Here is a 21234-nt window from a genome sequence, read left to right as displayed (position 1 = left end):
GTAGTTGATCAGTTATTGACACTGTACCAAAGGAGTAAATTTAACTCTGGTCATTTTAAGGGTGTAGTTTCTCGTTGCGGTGATGTTGCATTAAATACTATTGTAGACCTTTCTTGTTTTGTGCAATATTCTCAAATATTTTCTCACGTTCTGCAACACAGTACCTTTTTGTCTAGCAGCAAATTAATTCATAGCCAACATCGATATACTGATTTTTCTATCAACTATAAACAGTTTCAGGGATCGTTCACGTTGTATTTCTGTGACATTCGCCTTGAAATGTACAGCGTAATAAACTGAGCACAGGCAAAGACTACAAAACACAACGTCGCTCTTTAGTGACGACATACAGCACAGCGCTACCTTATGATTTCGCAGTTTCGCCACATTTTATCTTTAACAATATTAATTTTTACCTTTAACCGCCACTTACCAACATGAATACCATTGTGCTATTTTAAAAGACATCCAGTAACATCCTATTATTTATATGACACTGACTTTCGAAAGTATACATATATTTTCGTCTTTGTATTGAAAGTGCCAGCTGCAACAATCACCTAGATTGACTTTGATAGCTAGCCGGCTAACATGTGAGTTGTTATGTGTTATACCGACGCTCGTCTCTTACAACACCTGTAAACAAACGGATGACTTTGAGTCTTTATTTGGACAGAACGCAATATTTCGGATATATTAACGCAATTCGCATCAGTTATTCATCCGGCTTTTGCCAATAGCTCGCAAGAAAGTACAGTACATGCTAAACCATAGCATGTACTGTGTGTTCTCTACCAGCACCTGTCATTACTACAAGATAAAGTAGCTGGCAGCTTTAGTACAAAATGTCTGCGTGTAAGCGGTTGCTTTACATTGTAAAGCACAGGAGGATATGGACGCATTTGGGCAGACATGTCACGACGTGGTCACCTGTTGGAGCTGCCTTCAATGCCAAACCTCACAGGAAACAGGAGATGCTCGACAAAAACGTGGTTTGTATTTACCTTAATGAAGCAGTTTTACAATGTGTGCACAATATGGGAAAGGGGCATTGCTTTAGGCCTGTCTGTGTTTGAAAAGTTGCATATCTGGTGTAGATCAACCTTTGTCCTCTCAGAACTTTCTGTGTGTGTGTGATCTGACCTCTGAGTGTGTCTCCAGGGTTTGTTTGGGGTTGCTGAGCTGAGTTCTCCTGCAGGCTTCCAGGTGGCCACAGGCGGAGCTTTGAGAAACACAGAGCTCCTTCTGGAGAAGATTAGCTCCTCTTATCCTGGTGCTCAGACCGTGGAGCTGTTCGATCAGCTCTCAGATGGTTTGTGCAAAGTGGCTGATCTTGTAAGTTCAACAAACAATTCAAATGTGCTCTGGCACACACGAGTAAACTAATAATAGACATCCAAAGGTACTTGTTTTGCCTTCTAACACTAAATTAAAACGGAATCTACATAACTGTAAACATACTCTATACCTCCTTTATATTATGTTGGTATTATAATTATATTAGTTTGACCAAAGTCTGGGTGAACAGTTCACTTTGAAATCTTAAGATGTCATTTCTGTCCCCATAACCAGGCAGACTTTGTGAAAGTAGCACATCCAGACCCAGCGTATCGCGAGGCTGCAGAGAAGACGTGTATGGAGATCGGCACAGTTGTGGAGAAGTAAGATGTATTACATATTGATCCCATCACTAAAATGCCTTACAAAGTCACTCACACGCAATAATACACACCCAGTACACGTGTCACCAATAACACAGAGGAGATATTGAGAGAATATACGATTTTGTGTGTAGTTGTAATAGTTGTGATACATACAGTATATGATCCGGACATTTGATCATGTGGTTTATAGTACATGTATGCTGGTTGTATGTTTCAGGCTGAATACTAATGTTGAGTTATGCAAGAGTCTAAAGAATTTGCTCAACAATCAAGACGTTATTGCTCATCTGGACCCCGATACCAGGTGAGGTTTGCATTTTCCCTGCATTTCCTGGTGTTTCTTTAAGGCTTTTTGTCGCCTCACTAATGAGTTTTCCACTTGTCCTGTCATCATCTTTAGAGGACAACACTGATCTTGGTACTGTCCCTATGGTCCCATATTCCAACCACTTATTACCTGAGAGGCTGTTTTTTTGTCTTCGCAGGATTATTTGAAGATTACTTGAAAAGTTATGAACCAATTTCCCTGATCCTATTGGGCAGCGGTTAGGCATGATCCAGGGAATAACCCATTCCTTTTTGGTTGTGATCCAGCCCAATAACTATGCTTGTAAAGTGTTTTTGGCTTGCATGAATTTCTCTTTCTTTCCGGATTTACGTTGCAAATACTTTAGACAAGGCTGTATGATTGATCTCCACCGTAGGATGTTAGTTCCAGTGTGATGTTTACTTTTAAATATTGACTTCCTTTTGCTCACCAGGCGAGTGGCAGAGTTGTTCATGTTTGACTTTGAGATCAGTGGAATTCATCTTGACGAGAAACTGGTACGTAGGTCGCAGAAGTCAAGCTTCGAAGTGAGACAAAGAGACATAGTTAAGCCGTCGACAGACAACACCCATTAACTCTGTCCTTCTCGCTGCAGAGGAAAAAGGCAGTCGCCCTCCATGTGAAGCTGTTGGATCTGAACAATGAGTTTCTGGTCGGCTCTCACATGCCCAACAGAATTGCAAGATCTGCAATTCCTGAGCATCTACAGCTGCACTTTGGAAGCGAGGGAAGCTTCATCCAGGTTGGGGGATTCCATGCAGATTCCCCTGATGACTTGGTATGTGTTTGTCTCGATCAGTGGGTCATTTGTTTCATTGGACAGCAGGGGGCGCCCTTGCCATTTGACAGAACCGAGCTGGTGCTGATTTTGAAAATTCCTTACAATGCCTCAAGTCCTTATGAGTATTTAAATGTTTTATAAGCAATGCAAAACAATCTGAATTAGCCAATACATCTTAAAAGACAGAACACTTTACTTAATGATAAAAGTAGTAATGCCACGATGCAGGTACAGATTTTCACTTTTTAACCAATGCACTTGGTTTTAGTTCTTTACAGTCTTGTCTGGTTATTGTGCTTTTTATACAGATTTCAATGCCGTCTTATGATCCGGCCTGTTTTTATCTTCTAGGTGCGAGAGATTGCCTACAGGGTTTACCTTTATCCAAATGCAGATCTGATGGCCTGTCTGGAGGAGCTGCTGAAATGCAGGTACAAGCTGGCCAAACTGGTGGGCTATGAGTCCTACGCACAGAGGGCCCTGAAGGGAACAATGGCCAAAACTCCAGGTGTGTAACCTCTCTTTATCAATACGCCACCATGAAATACCTCAGATTGTTTGATAGCATGAAAAAGAGAAACATACTAGATTTGTGTCAGTGTCATTGTGATCGAATGATGAGTGCCAGGTATCCTGTTAACGTTCCCTTGAACACGCCACTGAACACCTAGTGTCCTATTGATTCTTAAGTAAAATATGTACATTTCCCTTTTTGTAACACCCAGATTTGAATTTTGATTATATTGGTAATTGATTAAATGCCGGTCACGACTAGATATCAAATATAAAGGTTCGACACAAGCTAGAGACTGAATGATCCTTTAATGTTGTTTTCTTTCACGTAAAATGAGCAATTCCACACTTAGTAACTGTATTTTTACTGCCTCTGCAGAGACGGTAATGAGTTTCCTGCAGCTTCTAACGGACAGGCTGTCAGACAGGTACAGTCTCCTTTTGAAAGTTGTGCTTGTCACATTTTGCAAAGATGTCACAAATGCAAAAGCATAATTGGGGAGGACATTTGAGGAGGGAAGTCAGAATTGTGACACGTAGGTACAGACTGGAACAAAAGTCTCTGGTCACTTACCTCATGACTTGTTTTTGCGTTTTTGTCTCGCAGCACAGCAAAAGACTTTAAGATGATGAAGGGCATGAAGACAAGACTCAACCCCCGTAATTGTGTGAGTGATTCCCTCATATCCTCAGTACCCAAACTAAACTCCTATTAATTGTGTTTATGTCATTTTTGTTGATTTATTATCACTCATTGGTGTCATTTGATACATCATAATGTCAATAGAACACTGTGTTTTCATATAGGAGCTCCTGCCGTGGGATCATCCCTACCTCAGTGGTGTCTTGCGTGCTGAAAAGTGAGTAGTTGTCATGTTTTGAAACTTGTTTCTCAACTAGCTGTGGCATGATGAAGTCAGCTTGATTGATATCTTTGCTATGGAATCAAGTCGTGTTGTAACTTCATATTCCAGCAAGGTGCAAATTCTTATTTGGCCCAGGCTCTTCTTTGGGTGTCAGGTGGCACAAAAGGTGTTAGAGGAGAAGCATGGGAGTTGTGTTATCTTACTCCGTTCTGATTCAGGACAATGCAGTGAGGTGTAACTAAGATGTGCTGCTCACTTTTTCTAGTTTTTCCACTTCAGTCTTTGCAGCACAGAGTGTGATTTTCAGTTTGCCTCTGTGTCCAGATGTGTTTTGGCACCATTGTTTGCTCGGGGTTCCAGTGCAACTAGCAGCTCCACACATTCTTCCAACACTTTCAACAATACTTCAGATGATACTATTATATATAATGCAGAACCTGAAATTAGTCAGCGTCTACTGATCTAACGCCTGTTTCATTATAATCAGCTACTCTGAATCAGTTGAATGCGATTTCCTTCAGCCGGATTCTGCTTTTGTATTTGATTTGTTCCATCACAGGCAAAAAATGGCTCCGACAGCCAGAAACTTGACCTCTTGTTACTAAAACACATGGAAGTGTCTCGTTTTTCCAGTGCAAACTCTGAGATCGGCTCAGGCAGCCAACAGCTAACGCTTGAAAATTCAATCTGCCGTATTCAAAGTTTGAATGAGGGACACAACCGGTCCCAATGAGAGAATCCAGTTATGCGTTGGCCCACTTTGCCTTGTCACACTCAGGTTCTTGATGAGGCTCTCCTTCTCAGTGCTCACTAGAGGCCAACCACACCTCTGGCCAGAGTTGCTGGAGAAGTTTTTAGGAAGCTCTCCGGCTGATGTTTTCTACATATAGCCATTCAAAACGTCCGCCTCTGCCATGGTAACGTGCCGGTATGTGATTTGGTCACGGCAGGTACAACATAGAGCCCAGTCTGTACAGTCCCTACTTCTCTTTGGGTGCCTGCATGGAGGGCCTCAGCATGCTCTTCTCTCGGCTGTACGGTGTGACCCTGACGTCTGAACTGCCCAGAGCAGGAGAGGTGTGGAGCGACGACGTGCGCAAACTGGTAAGGATCGAAAAGAGATATGATGTGTATTGTATTGTTGTTAGTGATGTCTGTGTGATAGCAAAACCCTTTTCCATTATACTCTTGTGTTTTCATCTGCTGTGTGTGTGTGTGTGCTTTTAGGCTGTTGCACATGAAACAGAGGGGTTGTTGGGATACATCTACTGTGACTTTTTCCACCGGCCGGATAAACCTCACCAGGTGAGCAATCACACACTGATCTGCACACTTTGCCTCGGGTAGCTCATAAATATTCCAGATAACGTCTTCAGATAAATTTACCCGTAAAAATAGGAATCGCTATTTCAAATATACATTACAGGGTTGCATCAGCAGAAACCTTAAAGCAATATGATGTGCTATCAAGTTGTCTGAATTATGTAAGTGACAAAATGTGCATATACGTACATCTCATCTGTCTCTCGTTCACTAACTCTAACCCCCCCCCCCCTCCTCCGCTTCTCCCCTGCCAGGACTGTCACTTTACCATCCGCGGTGGCCGTCTGTGTCAGGAAACGGGCGAGTACCAGCTGCCGGTCGTGGTGCTGATGCTGAGCCTGCCTCAGCCCACCAAGCGCGCCCCCACCCTGCTCACCCCAGGCATGATGGAGAACCTGTTCCACGAGATGGGCCACGCCATGCACTCCATGCTGGGACGCACACGCTACCAGCACGTCACAGGTCAGTCAGGCAGGAGCGTCTGAGTTCGTCACACAAACACAGAACCCCATTCGGACTCTTCAAAGGAATCCAGTCCTACCTAGATATTGTAATTAACCAATTGTGTTACAATACAACCTGCATTGGTCACGTTTACCTTGAGTGTTAAGCTGGCAGAGGGTTTAGTGAGGTAATTACAAACCAGTAATTAGGTAGGCGAGTGATGCTTGACATATGAGGAGCTCTGTATCTGAAAATTACGGCTTTTAGTTTCTAAACGTCACAAAGTAGAATTTACGGAGCTGTAAGTAATACTTACACCATTTATTACAGTGTAGAGAATTGAAAATCAAGGTTAAATCCGATTAAGTTGAAGCCCTTAGGAGAGCTTCAGTGTCTCCTTGGCTACTGGAAGTGTCATTCAGTGCTGTTTCACTCGTCGGATGAAATAGTTTGACAGATACTTTGCCGGTAATTCTAGATGGCGAAGCTGTAATTTCACAGTAATAACAGTATCCACTTACTGCAAGATTGTGCGCGATTTGGCAACTTCGCCCCGTTTCTTTACACCTTTCTACATATCGTTTTCCTTTTTTAATAATTCTCAGGCATCTGTTTATTTCCTGTTATATGACCGAGCATGATCGAAATAACGTCAAGCAGTTGTGACCGGAGAGTTGCGTCTCAGGTCACTTAGTGAAACGGAAGACACTGCTGACAGTGCTACAGCACTTTAGCACCTTGGGTTGAGCTAAGACAAGCTGGAAAAACTGCTGAGTTCTGCTCCTGGTGCCGCTGTTTGTCTCTGTAGCAGAAATGAAGAGCTGCTTTTCCCTTTGCACCTCAGAAGTGTCTGATTTATGGGCATAGAACACCTTAGTGTGAACGCTGAGATCCGTGGGCAGGATCTCTTTGGCTGTGTGACATTTACCCACACAGTAAGCATCAACCAAAACCCTCCTCTTTGTTTGTCTCTTCAGGAACCAGATGTGCGACTGACTTTGCTGAAGTCCCTTCCATCCTTATGGAATACTTTGCCAGTGACTATCGAGTCGTCAGCCAGTTTGCACGCCACTATGAGACTGGAAAGGTAGAAGAAGAATGAATAATTCTGAACGTGAAGTCCTGTAGTACTTTGGAATGAAGACACTGTTTCCAAATTTTAACCTCAATTATCTCGCAACCTTTGTGATGGAGAGAAGCAATTGTTTAGACGTGAACATCAGCTTTCCAGGAATTCACCATATTGTTCGATGTAATGCAATGCAGTAATGATGCACAAATCAAAGTAAACAAAATGATTTATACTGAAAGGGATGGTAGAGGGTGCATGTGTGCGATGCAAATCTCTTTCTTTGTGTCTTCAGCCTCTGCCTGAGAGTATGGTGGCCCGCTTGTGTGAGTCCAAAAAGGTGTGCGGCGCCGCGGACACCCAGCTGCAGGTACGGTTGGGGAATCCTGACATTTTACTATCATGGGTACATTCACTCTGTCACAGCAAAGCATTTCAGGAGCCAAACTTCTTCCCTTTACTTATTCCCTGGAGAACACTCGCTGAAACTGGGATACGTCCAGGCAGTTTTTAATGATAAGCGTGTAGCTGCAGCACCGATTCAACAGCGACTCTGCTTTGTTTCCCCCTTGGCAGATTTTCTACGCCGCCTTGGACCAAATCTACCACGGAGAACCTCAAAACCGTTCGACCACCGATATCCTCAAAGAGATACAGCAGAAATTCTACGGCTTGCCTCACACGCCCAACACGGTACACCGTCCTCCTGTCTCTGTCTCCTCTCACGTTTCATCAGATCTGTTTCAATTTAAAGGTTGATGAACATTTGAGTTCTGCGCTTAATCGCAAGAAGAATTCTCTCCTCACTGTGGCTAAACCCGACTGAGACTTCCTTTAGCTCTCCACTCTCTCTTTCCTTCCCTCTGTGTGTGTCTCATGCTTTTATATCTTTAACACAGGCACGGCACCGTTTAAGAGATTAAAGGTTCTTTTTTCGGAGGCCCTGCTAAAATAACAAAGCAGACGTATACTTTGAATGAGCTCTCCCTGGGGGAAAAATTTGAAACTCTTTCTCCTGGTCCTTTAATGAAAAAAGCTCACCATTTCCCCCCACTTCTGCAGCTGTGGGTGAGGGGATGAGGCCAGGAGGGAGCAAAGGAATCAAAAACAGTCATAATTTAGCCAGGAATGGCCTTCATAGAACATTTACTTTGGGCTATAATTATGTGGGGGTGCCATCAGGAATAGACATTTCAGTTCAAATGGCCAAACGGAGTCCTCCCACTTCTCTGCTTGTGCCCTGCTACGTCGTCTTTGCCTCTCTGGAGATTGTGGTTTATGTTATATACTTTCCCACTGTCCCAGTCGTTCCTTTTTAACTTTGAAACCACGCTGAGAGCTCTAACAGACACTTATCCTCTGTGTGTGCCGCTAACCACAGTGGGATCACTTTCCTCATTTCATCCCCTCCAAAACTGACGAGGATTGCGGTGCCTGAGTGTAGGGGATTGGATCATCGTGAACAAGTGAAAACAGATTTGTTTAGATCATTCACGGACAGACTCTACTTAGACTTGTTTCTTTTCTAAAAATCCTCCCTCCGTCTCTCTCTCTGCTTGCGCTCATGGAAACGGCTCAGGACAAGTTTCCATAGTAAAATGAAAGTCGCAGCCACAGATTCTAAACATTAGGGTGATGGGTGACGGGTGTAGTTTAGAGAGCCGGGCTATCAGGTCCCTCTGTGTGCCGAGAGAGAGGATCAGCTGTGAGAAACACAGACCACATGGTCACACTTGGGCTGAAGATAATATTTGGAAATAAATGGCAGGAAGTATGACATTCTGCTGGCGGTGTTGATGTTTCCTTAATCTGCAATTCTTGGCAGGAATTCTTCCGAAGTGTTTGTTCCTGTTTTGTTTTGGGCTTTTTTGAGCACAGTTTCCATGCACATATAATTCAGTTCCTACTGTAAAAACACAGAGGTGCACCTTGGCCCCCGCCGCCACCAAGAGACCACCAGTTGAGTTTGCAGAGAGGAAAAATGTCTTTTATCTCACGTACAAGAGCAACAGCGTAAAAGCCTCTGCTGACTTTGTTTCCTTTGTATGTAAGGATCAAAAGGATATCTAGCAGACATGTGACCCACTTGAGCTCTCTCAAACAAAGCTGACATTAATCATTTGATGTGAGGCAAAGCGATCGGGAACAAAGAGGAGCTCAGGAGTTTGAAAATCATTTTCATGCCTGTTGTGACGAGACAGGGAGAGCATAGCGTAACACTTCCTCAATAGCTGCCCGGGCTTATTTGTTTCCATAATGTCAACAGCCATGATTCGTGTGATACCACATAGCAGGTTATCAAAGCGACTTCAAATAAAAGGCCAGCTTTAGGATTACTCTTAACAAATGAAAATAAACTGATAATGTCTTGATCCCTAACAGCCTCGGGCTTGTTCCTGCAGCTCTTATCCATTGTAACTCACGTGTGTGTATGCATCAGAAGAGTCTGTTGTCAGTCTCACTTTTTGTCAATGTTGTATATTACACCTTTTTCCAGTTTAAAAACTTGGTAATCTATGTAACTTTCAGTGCCTTGTTGAGCTGCAAAGCAAACTCTGTCAACCTCACTTTACTTTGGGTTTCCTGAGCCGCAGCTCTTCAGCGCCGCTATTTACCCGTATTAAAGTCACCAGGGCCCAGATGGGTCTCATCAAGTCGACACTTTGGAACGTAAGCCTGTTCCATGCTGTTGGATCACACACACCAGATCGGATCACTGACTTCTCCCCCACCATGGTAAAGATAAGCAGCCCCCTGTTTTAGACTCCCACCCGTTCAACAATAAATGTTTTCTAAACTTTAATACATTTGATCATACATATAGCATCTCTGTATCACAGTGTAGTATACAGTATATGTATACATTTTAAAGTTTTGCAGGGGTATATCCTATCATATACATCTTTAATGGCTCCCAATAGTGAGCTGCTCCATTTTAAACTCATTGCAACCTTCATTTTGACAGTCCCTCAACTTAATGTCTGATCTGGAAGTATATCTGGAATCATATTACAAGTAAAATGATTCCAGTATTTTTTGTCAATTATTATTAAAATCTAGAAATTTGGAGATTGCAGCAGCAGTATGATTAATTTTGTGTTGAAGTTTTGGGGGGTTTGTGTGCTTTCAGAAAGGTTTAAGGAATAGACACTCCTCCAGCCGCTCAATCAAATGTGATGCGGGCAGAATTGCATTATCAACCTGGAAATGGAATTTCTTTAGTACCTCAATATTGTGCAAGTAATTTTTTTGTACTAGGAAGATGTACTTTCTCCCCCTGTTCTTCAGGTTGTGCAGTCAATAAATATAAGTGGATGTGCCTTGGTGGCATTGATGAGCTACACACTGACACAGTATTTCATTATGTTTGCTTGATGAATGACAATTGTTGCAGTTGGGAAATGAAGCTCCAAACATCTTTTTAATGGGCAGACAGGCGTCTGTAGTGTGTAATGGTTTTGTTATAAATATGGCAGCTGCGTGCTTTTCTAACGTGTCGACTGTTTGAGTGTTTGCCAGCTGAATTTCCCCAGTCCCCATTTGCAGAGATCATAAAAGAGCTTGTCTTTATAGATATGGAAAGGGGCCCCCTCAGGCAGCAGACAGAACAGGAGGGGGCTTTCAACCATTTAGGAATTTCCATGTTTTGTCCTTTAAAGAAGGAACTGGCAGGTTGTGAAGTTTAGCTTTGTTATGGAAGTTTGAATGAGTTACGGTATATTTACTTAGGGCTGCAGTGCATTTGATGCCTGTATAATGACCTCAACAAAGGCAATGGAAATGTGAAACGGGTATCTAATAATAGACTTGCACTGTACATCTTTTCAAATTGTGGTTGCTTTTCTTAACTCAAAGGAGATTCAAACTGAAAACCCCCCTCTTTCATTGTTGTTTATAAAGTTAGTGTTGTTTAGTTTCATGGCTTGCTTTTTGTTTGAGCTCCAGTTGTGTTTAACCTTTTACTGGAATAGTTCGCCACAGCAGTGGAACAGCTTCCCTCAACAGGTTTTACGAGCAGAAACATTTAAGCCGTTTAAGGCGGTGACGGCTTTCAGATGCTGAAATACCTCACCCTCATCACACAAACGGTTTCTTTTTGTCAAAATGAAACTGAGAATGGAAGGATGATTCCACAATCTGTCCTTTCTTCATACTGCCTAGAATCCCATGAGTTGTTCAATCACATCCACTGCATGACCTGTTGATGAAGAGCTACTGTACCCTTTTTACATAGTTGATCATATTGTGTCTTTTTTCACATATAGGCATGGCAGCTGAGATTCAGCCATCTGATCAGTTACGGGGCCAAATACTACTCCTACCTCATGTCCCGGGCAGTGGCCTCCATGGTGTGGAAGCAGTGTTTTGTTCAGGATCCATTGAACAGGTGAGACAACTTTTAAGGGCTAAAACAGGAACAGCCCGAAAAAAAAGCCAATGTCCTCACATGATTTACTGAACGTGAGCTCACTCTGGCATTTTCTGTTGTTTGGGTGAAAAGTAGCTTTGAAATCCACTATCCAAGATATTGGTTTATGTGATCACATAAAGTCATCTTATGGTTTCTCTTCTGTCAACCTTTAAGTAAAGCTAGAAGTGTTGCCAGATCTTAGGTAATAGTTAACTGTAGTAAAACAAAGACACTGATATTATCTCCATGATCTTTTCTTTGATTGTTCAGCATGGGTGCTGCCACAGATTGACACTATCCTGACCAATGTGATACAATTTTTAAGGATATTTACAGAGTTTGATTGAAATTGGAATAAGTAATTTCCAATTGAAGTAAAGAAATATAACTAAACAATGAAAATCTCCTACAGTTGAAGCATAAGGTCTTCAGGTTGTCAGATTTATTTAACAGATTGTATAGGACACTAAGCAGCCCCTGTGCTTCAGTGTCTGTAGAGGGATGCAGTTGTCATTTGGCAAATACATGATTGTGACTCTATCTGCTTTTCTGTATGTTGTATGACTTCATGAGCATTACTCAACATGAGGAAAAGCTACAGTGTGAACCTGCTCTGTGTTCCGATTGCTGACACAAATGCCTCCTGACAAGCAGCCTTCCCTGGTTACTGTTTAAGTCTTTGCTGGCTGACATTGAACATGACATTAATATGAAACTCACACCGTCTTTGGCAGGTGTCTGCTGTTGTTCAGACAGACACCAGCATCCGTGTTACCCGGCCCGTCCCTTATCAGCAAGTGTTTGCCCCTGGACAAAGCGCAAAGGCTCTGTTTTGAAATGCGAAGACTCTCCCCTAGTTGGAGCCCTGCAGCAGTTTCCCCCTCTATCCCTCTTTTCTCTCCCTTTCTTCTGTCTTCCCTTTGCCACCGATAATGTTTTAGTTCCACCTGCGCTTGTCAGATCTCCGTTTCCTGTCACCAGTCTGTTGTGAGCAGACGGCTTAGGAGACTTGGCCCTGGGCTCAGAGTGGTGGCGGCAGCATCGGAGGGAATGAGGGTGTATGACAGAGGATACAGGTGTAATCTTACCTTACTCACCTGTCTCTTACTTTCTGTCTGTCTTTACATCCCTCTTTTCTTTTAATTTCTTTGATTTCAGGGACATGGGTGAGCGTTACCGGCGTGAGATGCTGGCCCATGGAGGAGCGAAGGAACCCATGCTGATGGTGGAAGGTAACGCACCGTCACAACCTTTTTTTTTTTATGAATACTGAAAGAAAGCCCTTTTATTTTAACCAGCAAAAAATATTTTATTCGTACTCAAACATACTCTAACAGACACCTTTAGTTCCTCTGTTTGTCCTCCATCTTGATCTGTTTGAGCTCTCCTCTGACTTTGGAACCCTGCGGCCTTCAGGCTATGATTTCCCCGCCCTGTAAGGGAAGCGCTTTGGGCACCTTGTACTTTTCTACACCTTAATCCAACTCTTTTAAGTAGATCTCTATGCTGCCATCAGTCACTTATGTACAATCATTGCCGCACAAATTGGATTTTTCTTTGGACACTACAAAATTCAGTAAAGCAGGATACATTTGAGTCTCTCTGTATCATGCGTTTATGTTTACCTTAAAAAACAAGTTTAAGATTTAAGGTGTCAGACTATTTGCGCTCAGTATCACCAGTAAAATGTAATGCTTCCCGTGGTGATCATGAACTTTGGGTTTGTGGCTTCATTGGGCCCTGTGGTTCAAAGTCTAAACACATCCAGAAAATAAAACCCCAGCATCCCAGTTATTTTCATGACCCCCCCCTATATAAAGACGTCAGATAAAGCAAGTAACTGAATATACTGTATCTGTGCATCGTCTGCTCTGCTGACACACTAGATGGTTGATGAGGGCTCTTGAATCCACCACCCTCTGATCTTCACCTGGGTTGTTGAAGAGCACCTGGGGGAAATGTTAGCACTGACCCGGGTTCGTCATCAGACATGGAGTCTATTAGTCAGGCTCTCACTCTCTCAGGTGTTCACAGCAGCTGCTGTTGTGGTTTGGCCGGCTCCTGTACAAAAACATGTTTCCTAGTTGAACACACTTAAAAGGTCTCTTATCTTGTGTGTTGGGCTAGTATGGTATTTGAGGTAGTTATCTGTCAGACAGTACATTTACTTGCACATTCAAACTGAGGTTGTGCTCCAATTTAAGGAAATAAATCGGCATAAGTCATTGAAGGGTTGTTCGTAGCAGACCAGGATTATGCAATTGTGTGGTTGATTTACTCAAATGTAAATTATCCGTTGTCTTATATCAGTTTAGGTAAACTCCACATGCTTTCCTCTGTATGCCGATTAAGCATCATTCAGCAAATGACAGAATCCTATTACGGTAACTCAGTCCATGTATACATATCTTGGCAGAGCTGAGATGAACATTTGGATCAGTGCTTTCCACCTTACAAAAGGAACCACGATTGAGACTAGACCTTGCAGATTTTGGCCTTTGAGCACCAAGACATGCTGGAGGTTTGGGGTATAACATTTTTGGTTTCTCCCAGTTTACAGGTATTCACATGGTACCATTTCAACAGCAGCTGTTTACGTATGGGTTATTTGTTTATCTGCAAGCCTTACAAGGAAAAAAAAATTGCACTTCCTCTTGTTGTCTTCTTCCATCATCCCTCCATCCTCCCATCACTTCCTCCTTTTCCACCGATCCTCCACTCTTCTCCTCTCCTGCCCCTCCCCTCCTCGAAGGAGTCACGATGGCATGTTGGAACAGGACAACAGAAGGCAGGGCAAGAGCCAGAGACAGAATGAGAGTAGTAATATCAGGTGACATTTGGGAGTGTACTGTAAATCTCTCCCTCAGGGTCACCTCCTCCACCCTCCATCGGATTGTCCCCCCCCTGACAATTCCAAAAGGGGCTGCACGCAGCCTCTAAAATTACAACCAGCAAGAGATCAGATCCTTGTTATTAGATGATCTACTGTCCAATTAACTGTTGTTGAACTGACAATATTTGCTTTTTATGGTTTGCTTTGAAGTGAATGTTACTGTAATTAGAAGCCAAGGTCTTATGTGCACAATAACTGTGGGGGTCATTTGGATCCCTCTGGCTATAGTTTCCATCCTATAAGTTATTATGCATGACTTAATGTTCTTTGAGTGTTTTTGAAAGGCAAAAAATATATTCAGAATGATATCGTGCCAAAGAGCATTCGATTTTTTTTAAGCTAGTCTTTAAGTTTAACAGCCATTCTTTTTGCAGTGTGCATTTTTCAGGCTTGCTCTTTGTGCTTTATTCACAATAATAATCTGAGTATAAATGTGTTTTTCTATTTTATAGTAATATAGTTTTTTCCATGCCTGGAGGAATGCTTAAGCTAAAGCAAAGCGAGGCTTCACTGTTTTGATAGCTACATATGTCCACACATTTGAACCCAATATCATGAATGAGTTACAGAACATTACAAATGCATATGTTGAAACATTCACTATTGTTTACTTTGGGGTGTGGGAAGTTCCTAGCAACCATCTTGAAATATTATTGTGAAATGGAGGCATTAATGGTAATAAGAAGTGCCCTTTCATAGGCCAGATACCAGAAGACTAGAGGCAGCACACAGTCTACATCCAAGCCATTACACATAATCCCTTTTTAACAAAGACCCTTGTAAATGAAGGTGTCTAACATTTCCCAGCTATTCCCTTTGGCGAGGTGGTAGAGGGGGCAGAAGGGCACACGGGGAACCGGAGCAGACCCAGCAAGGCTAATCAGAGGCCAGAGTCTTTATCTCCATTGCTCCCTGCCCACGACTGGATCATTCCCAGGAAAGACCGTGCTGAAATGTAACCCCGGGATTAACTCCGAACAGCGGTGCCCGGGACAGAGAGAGCGAGTTAGAGTAAAAAGTCAAGAGTAAGAGGGAAGAAAAAGGAGGGAATGAAAGGTGATCGACTGGCGGGACACACTGACTGAACCCAACCTCTATGTGCAGGAGCCCCGGGCCAGCCAAGGCCGGGCTACAGAGAGGGCTTTCATGGCCCCGTCGGTTCCCATAGCCCCAACTACCTAGCACAGAAAATGAATCTACTTGTGTCCCGGGACTGTGCCGCTTCTCTTTCAGGAGGCAGCTTGACTGAGTTGGCATAAGCAAGTAGAAGGTTCTAGTGACTGCATAGATGCTTATAAACCTCAAGAGGGTGGCGGTTAGAACAGTCCTATAGCACATTGTTGCTGCGTTTTTGTTTGAATAACAGGAGAGGACTGTGGGAGTCGAAGCTGCACAGCTGAGCCCCGAAGCTGCACAATACATCTAGATGGTCCTTCAGAACAGACAAGACTCTCTCTTTGAAAGCTCCATACTATGAGGTTGATAATTAACCAGCACACAGGGAAGCGTCTTAGCCTTAGTTCACGGATTGTTTGCTCTTGTTGAACACAGGGCGGAGATGAAGGAACCCACAATGGTTTGTTTTTGTGATATACAGACCATGAAGAAGCTTCCAGCGCAGTGTTTGTCATCAGCCTTGTCTTGCTTGTTCATTGGGCCTGACTGAAGCATGATTTCTAGAAAAGCTTCCTGAACTTCAAAGGTGTAATTACAAAGGCAGCGAGCCGATGGTTTGCCTCGGGGGTGCGAAGGGAGATAATTGCATTTCACCGTGACATGTTTCAAATGGTTACGAACTGAAGGTAAACCACCAGAGCGACCAGAAATATCTTGTGTCATCAGGAGTATGAGTATGACTTTTCTTTCACTAGTCACACACACACTTTACTGGATCAAATCACACAGTGAATATATCTGTATTGGGTAAATGTACTAACTAACTAACTAACTAACAGTTTGTATCTACTGTATATTTGGTGTGCTGCTGCAGAGGCATTGAGCTCAAGACCAACGCCACTGCACGCTTTAGCTTCGCACGTTTTAATATAGTTGTATAATACCACATGGGGCATTGCTGCACCATCACAAGTGTGCGTGTGTGTGTGTGTGTGTCTGTGTGAATCCTGCTGTTGGCTTTCCCAAGTTCAGCAGAATGCAGCCAAACCCACAAGATCAGAATCAGACATTTCTTACGAAGCGCGTCGTTTTATTTAAACCTTCTGATTAGTCCACGGTACTTTGCAACCTTGCTAATAAGCATCGTAAAAGCATGTTAATCAAAACTTTTAACCTTTTTCTAGACAGATTAGTTTAGTAGCAATTAGATTACACTCAACTTTATGGAGGACTGCGTACCACAGTGGCTGCACTTTTGCTTGGCTTTTTTGGCCTTGGCTTCTTTGGCCTTGTCTCTGGAGCCGTCATTAGCATGGGCTCAGAGCTGTTAGCCTGCCACATAGCTCTTCATTTGTCTGATAGCTATCTCCCACCACCCTTTAAGTAAACAAACAAGTCAAACTCTGCATGTGCATCCTGTTCGAGGTAAAGCCCAGCTTACTCAAAGGGTTTTATTGGAATCTTGGATGCGCACAGAAGATAATACTAGGCCAGTCTGTAATCTAGCACCTCCTTTTGCAGATTCATATGCCTAAAGTTTATTTAAGTAATATCTTTCCTCATTTTTGAAAGGGCTCTTCATGCCGTCGCCTTCTCTTCCTCCTGTGTGTGTGGAAAGGATTCACTGTTTGGTTTCACTGGGTTATTTTTGACTGCACAAATTCTGATTCTCAAAACAAGCATCACTCTCGAGCGCAGGTGAGCCGTTTGGGGGGGGGAGCGGGGGATGGGTTTGAAGAAGAAAGCCTGTGATTAAAACGTTCCCACACCAGCTCAGAGAATTTGTTTAGGGAAAGTGAATAAGTAGTACACTTCCCTTCCTTTTGTGAGCACTTTTAAAGCACCCTTGAGCAAGGTACTTAACTGCCAATTCCTCCGGTGAGGCTGTTCAGCGACAAAAACCTGTGTGTTACTGTGAAACAGTTCAGCAGGGACTTCCTTATAAAAGTGCATTCATGTTTAGCAATTCTCCTCCGGATAAAGAAATGCTTTCATTTTAAGGAGATTATGTGTATTTTAACACCCATTGTCTCATTCAGCTGTGTTGGTCAAGTTGGCTGACGCTGCAGGCATGAGTAATGAGACCTAATGGGTATAAGGCTTCTTCCTCAATGGCTGTGTCAGTGCCTTTATGAATGGAAATGGAAACTCTTCAAGACGAGATGACTCACATGGCAAAGCTTCAGTCCTGCACTGGACACAAAGCACAGTCTGCTTAGTTCGGCTCCGATTCTTTCTTTTCCTCCGTATGAAGCCAAGAGTGTGCGTTCTTGCCCATTGTAATACAAACCTTTACACTTTGATGTGCTCTTGCGGCTGAATGGCCTGTATGGATCTGGACAATTGATCCCTGTCAACAGTCCAGTGTGTTGAGTCAAGTTTGATCATTTTAAACACAATGAATCCAATAACAAATCTGTTGCACAAATAGTCGGTGCACTGCAGACATGTTAGGGTTGAGTAATTGATGTCTGAGCTTATCATAGAGTTCTAACTTGCAGCACTTTATTTTTCCTGGCTTCCAAAACCTCCTTCTTAGCAGATATGATGTCATCATCTGAGACCAAACAGGCTCCGTCTAAAGTGTTTCTTGTCTTTGGGAAGAGTTAAAGGTTGCGAAAGGGACCAAAGTGGGGCGGCTGCTGAACTGCTGCAAAGCCACAACCAGAAGTGCAGCATAATTCAATTGGGAATATGCTCCCCAACATCCCAAGAAACCGAAGCCAGGACCTTTCCATAGGCCAGTTGTGGTCTTCTGTGGTGGATGAGATCTTGAGTGTTTCCACCGATCACACCCAGATCTCATTCATGGTCACATACCACTGCAGGAACCTATCTGAAACAGAGTTGAGATGTTCTTCAATGCCATGATATTTGCATGAACTCTCCTTTGTCCTTTCTACTTTTAGAATTGTATTACCTCTACAAAAATTGCACTGCGCTTTCTGACTTCCTTGTGTTTCGTGCACAGAACCGATCAATCAACCCCGTCAGCTTCACAAAACTGAACACAGTGTTGAATACACCCCCACCGGTGCCTGTTTTGTCTCAGGCCGCCCCACCTTCTTGTGTGTATCTAGAAAAGCAGCTTCTGAGATCAGATACTCCTCTCCAGTGTTGTTATGACTTTGAGGTTATCTGCACATTCCTCTCCAACTCTCCCAGGGATGCGGGCCGAGAGAGGACTCACTCCTCGCCGCCTCATTGTGGAGTCTTTTCCTCATCTGCCGCCGGACGCCACATGAAACAAAGGTGTTGACACCTCAACATGTCGGTGATGAGAGGCTGGTCAGGGCTCCGTTTACCTGACTAACCTCTTTCACGATCGTACCTCTCTCTCTCTCTCCGTCTCTCCTCCACCTGTCCCCCCTTTCTCTGCGCCTCTCTCTCATCGCTCTCGTAATGTTAGCTTTGCTTATTTAACGCGCCGGCTTGTCAGGGCTCCAGGCAAGCAAACCCCTCTGTGGATAGGCGGTCAGGAAATTACATCTATTAGAGAAAGTGCTAGTGATGGTGCAGACGGTGTGGGGAGTATCATAATAAGCAGCTGAACCCACAACTGTTTGCTTACAATGTTGCAGGTCGAAGCCTCGCAGGGGTTTCCGGGCTGAAAGGCTGAAGGGCTCTTGAGCGAAGCACTAAAGCCCTTTCCAGCTTTAGGGATGCCGGCCACTATATGCTGGTTATAATGTATAAAATAATCTTTGTCCTCATTACAGGCATGAGGCGAAAGCATAGCGGAAGTTTGCTTCAGGCTGTAAGTAAACGCAGACGCAAAATTGCAATGTTTGACCATTTTTTAAGAAACCGAATCCTTGTGTACTGGCTCCAGAACTGTATTGGATGGAAACTCTGGTTTGAACTGGTACTTTGCCCTATTAGGGCAGTTGTATTGCCAGTTTTCAAGGAAGGATTTGAGGTGCTACGTGATAGTCTGGCCTGGATGTCTTCGGAATTATCATCTATTAACACAGCAGGGTTTTCTCATCACACTTTGGCTATCAAATGCCGTCTACGTCAACCGGTGGCCACAGCTCAGACATCACTCAGCTCTTAAATTAGGTCTGCCGCTTACGTTTGGAAATGGGAAAACTCCGGTGCATTAATACTTTGTAAGTCGTGGCTTTCATGTGGTGGCCTTGTTCCCAGAGATCCAGGGGCCTTGCGGTTGTGGAACGTTAGGGACTCTGGGATGTTGGTATCATCTTGTAGCCAAAGGGCAGGGAGCGACCGGTGGGTAAGAGGAGAGGATAATCCCTCCCTCTGGTCCTCTCATGCAAACTGCTTCACTGCAGTTCAGTTCAAACTAGGGCTCAGTTTCTACCTGCTGTGCAGCTCCCAGTGTGTGTGTGTGTGTGTGTGTGTGTGTGTGTGTGTGTGTGTGTATGTGTGTGTGTGCGTGTGCGTGCTCCCATCTGTGGTTCGTATGTTCTGCACGTGACAGTCATGCATTTCCATACATGCGCTCTTGCGAAGACATGTTTGTGTGTGAGTGTGTGTCCGCCTGTGTGTTGGAGGTGACCCATGCAGGGGAGGGGGGAGCACCTATTTACATTGGCAGTTACACAAGGGGAAATGAACTGACTTCAAAGCGGGCGTGCGGCTGAATTGTGAAGCAAGCGAGGGAGTCCTCCACGCATGAGCTGGCAGACAGGCTCTCAAAACACAGACAGACATTCCCAGGGTTTGCTCACGGCCGTGTACTGGCTACACACGCGTGTTTACGCTACAGCGCTGCGCACGGTTTATGGTATGGCAGGGGCGTGCATTGTTTGGGTGTGTGCATGTGTGTGTGTGTGTGTGTGTGTGTGTGTGTCTGTGTGTGTTCACGAGCTCCTACTTCTGCCCCTCAGTTTGGATCCAGAGATGTCCTTTGCTATGATCGATTCAGAGGATTTTGAGTAATCCTACTAAGACAAACTCTCAGGGATGAGAACCTCTTAACTCTTTACCGTATGTATCATACATACTGTATTCATTATATACATCTCAGCAACAAATATATGAATGAAAATATAATTATTTTAGTAACATGTTTTAGTGAATCTTCAAATAGAAATGTACACGTTTGCTGTTTATCAGCTTTACAGATTTGCTGTTTTTCTCTGTTTCAGATCAATTTTAAATGATCAATACTGTGCATTTGGGGTTTCAAACATTTATTCAGACGATATCAGCTTGTCAGCTTGTGAAGGGCGTTTGTCACTGTTTTTCCATTTTATAAAAAACGAATACCCATAAAACAAAGTACAAACTCAAAACATGAATGTACCATTTGGTTTAGGATTGCTGGGAAACTCATCATGTTTCCATAGACTTGCATAGGAGTCATAGTTTAGTATTTAGTCGTGCTTGTTTCAAATACATTCTAGATATTCCCTCATACTGAATTATTTCCAAGAGGTTGTTTTTTTTTTGCATCAACTGAAATGTTGGGTCAGTTGTCACAAAAAGTACAATAAAATCAAATGCGTAGAACAGACAGCCTAATCTTTTCCCTTTCTGTGTGTGTGTGTGTGTGTGTGTGTGTGTGTGTGACAGGGATGCTGCAGAGACAGCCCACCATCGAAGACTTTGTGGACGCTTTGGTGTCTGAGCTCAAACCAAACTTTGAGACCTTCCTCATGGACTCGGAAAGCTAAGAAAAAATTTTCAGCGTGGAAACGGACTTCAACCTTTACAAGTGAAAAGTACAGCACTATAAACACACACTGGGGGTGGGGTGTGTGTGTGTGGGGGGGGGGGCACACATTCGCTCTCCAAGCATTTTTACTTTGCCTGTTAAAGAATTGTTTGCATTGTATTCATGAAAGGCTGATAAAGTCT

The 21234-nt window shown here is 43.5% G+C and overlaps 1 protein-coding gene across 1 annotated transcript; it reads left to right on the top strand.

The window, feature by feature from the left end:
- The first annotated feature begins 575 nt into the window (after nucleotides 1-575).
- LOC142994376 (mitochondrial intermediate peptidase-like) lies at nucleotides 576-21082 on the top strand. Its single transcript, XM_076145180.1, has 19 exons — nucleotides 576-992; nucleotides 1162-1335; nucleotides 1573-1661; nucleotides 1882-1968; nucleotides 2426-2489; nucleotides 2588-2770; nucleotides 3125-3281; nucleotides 3666-3714; nucleotides 3894-3954; nucleotides 4094-4146; nucleotides 5103-5256; nucleotides 5380-5457; nucleotides 5730-5937; nucleotides 6897-7006; nucleotides 7284-7358; nucleotides 7565-7681; nucleotides 11254-11375; nucleotides 12558-12631; nucleotides 20950-21082. Exons 1-19 carry the CDS (start codon nucleotides 846-848, stop codon nucleotides 21048-21050), a joined length of 2103 nt encoding a protein of 700 aa, XP_076001295.1. The 5' UTR covers nucleotides 576-845; the 3' UTR covers nucleotides 21051-21082.
- Nucleotides 21083-21234: the final 152 nt, after the last annotated feature.

This window comes from Genypterus blacodes, unplaced genomic scaffold (genome assembly GCF_046128005.1).
Source record: "Genypterus blacodes isolate CSIRO-AG114 ecotype Tasmania unplaced genomic scaffold, CSIRO-AGI_Gbla_v1 ptg000003l_1, whole genome shotgun sequence".
Lineage (NCBI taxonomy): Eukaryota > Metazoa > Chordata > Actinopteri > Ophidiiformes > Ophidiidae > Genypterus > Genypterus blacodes.
This window is presented reverse-complemented; position numbering and strand designations above follow the sequence as displayed.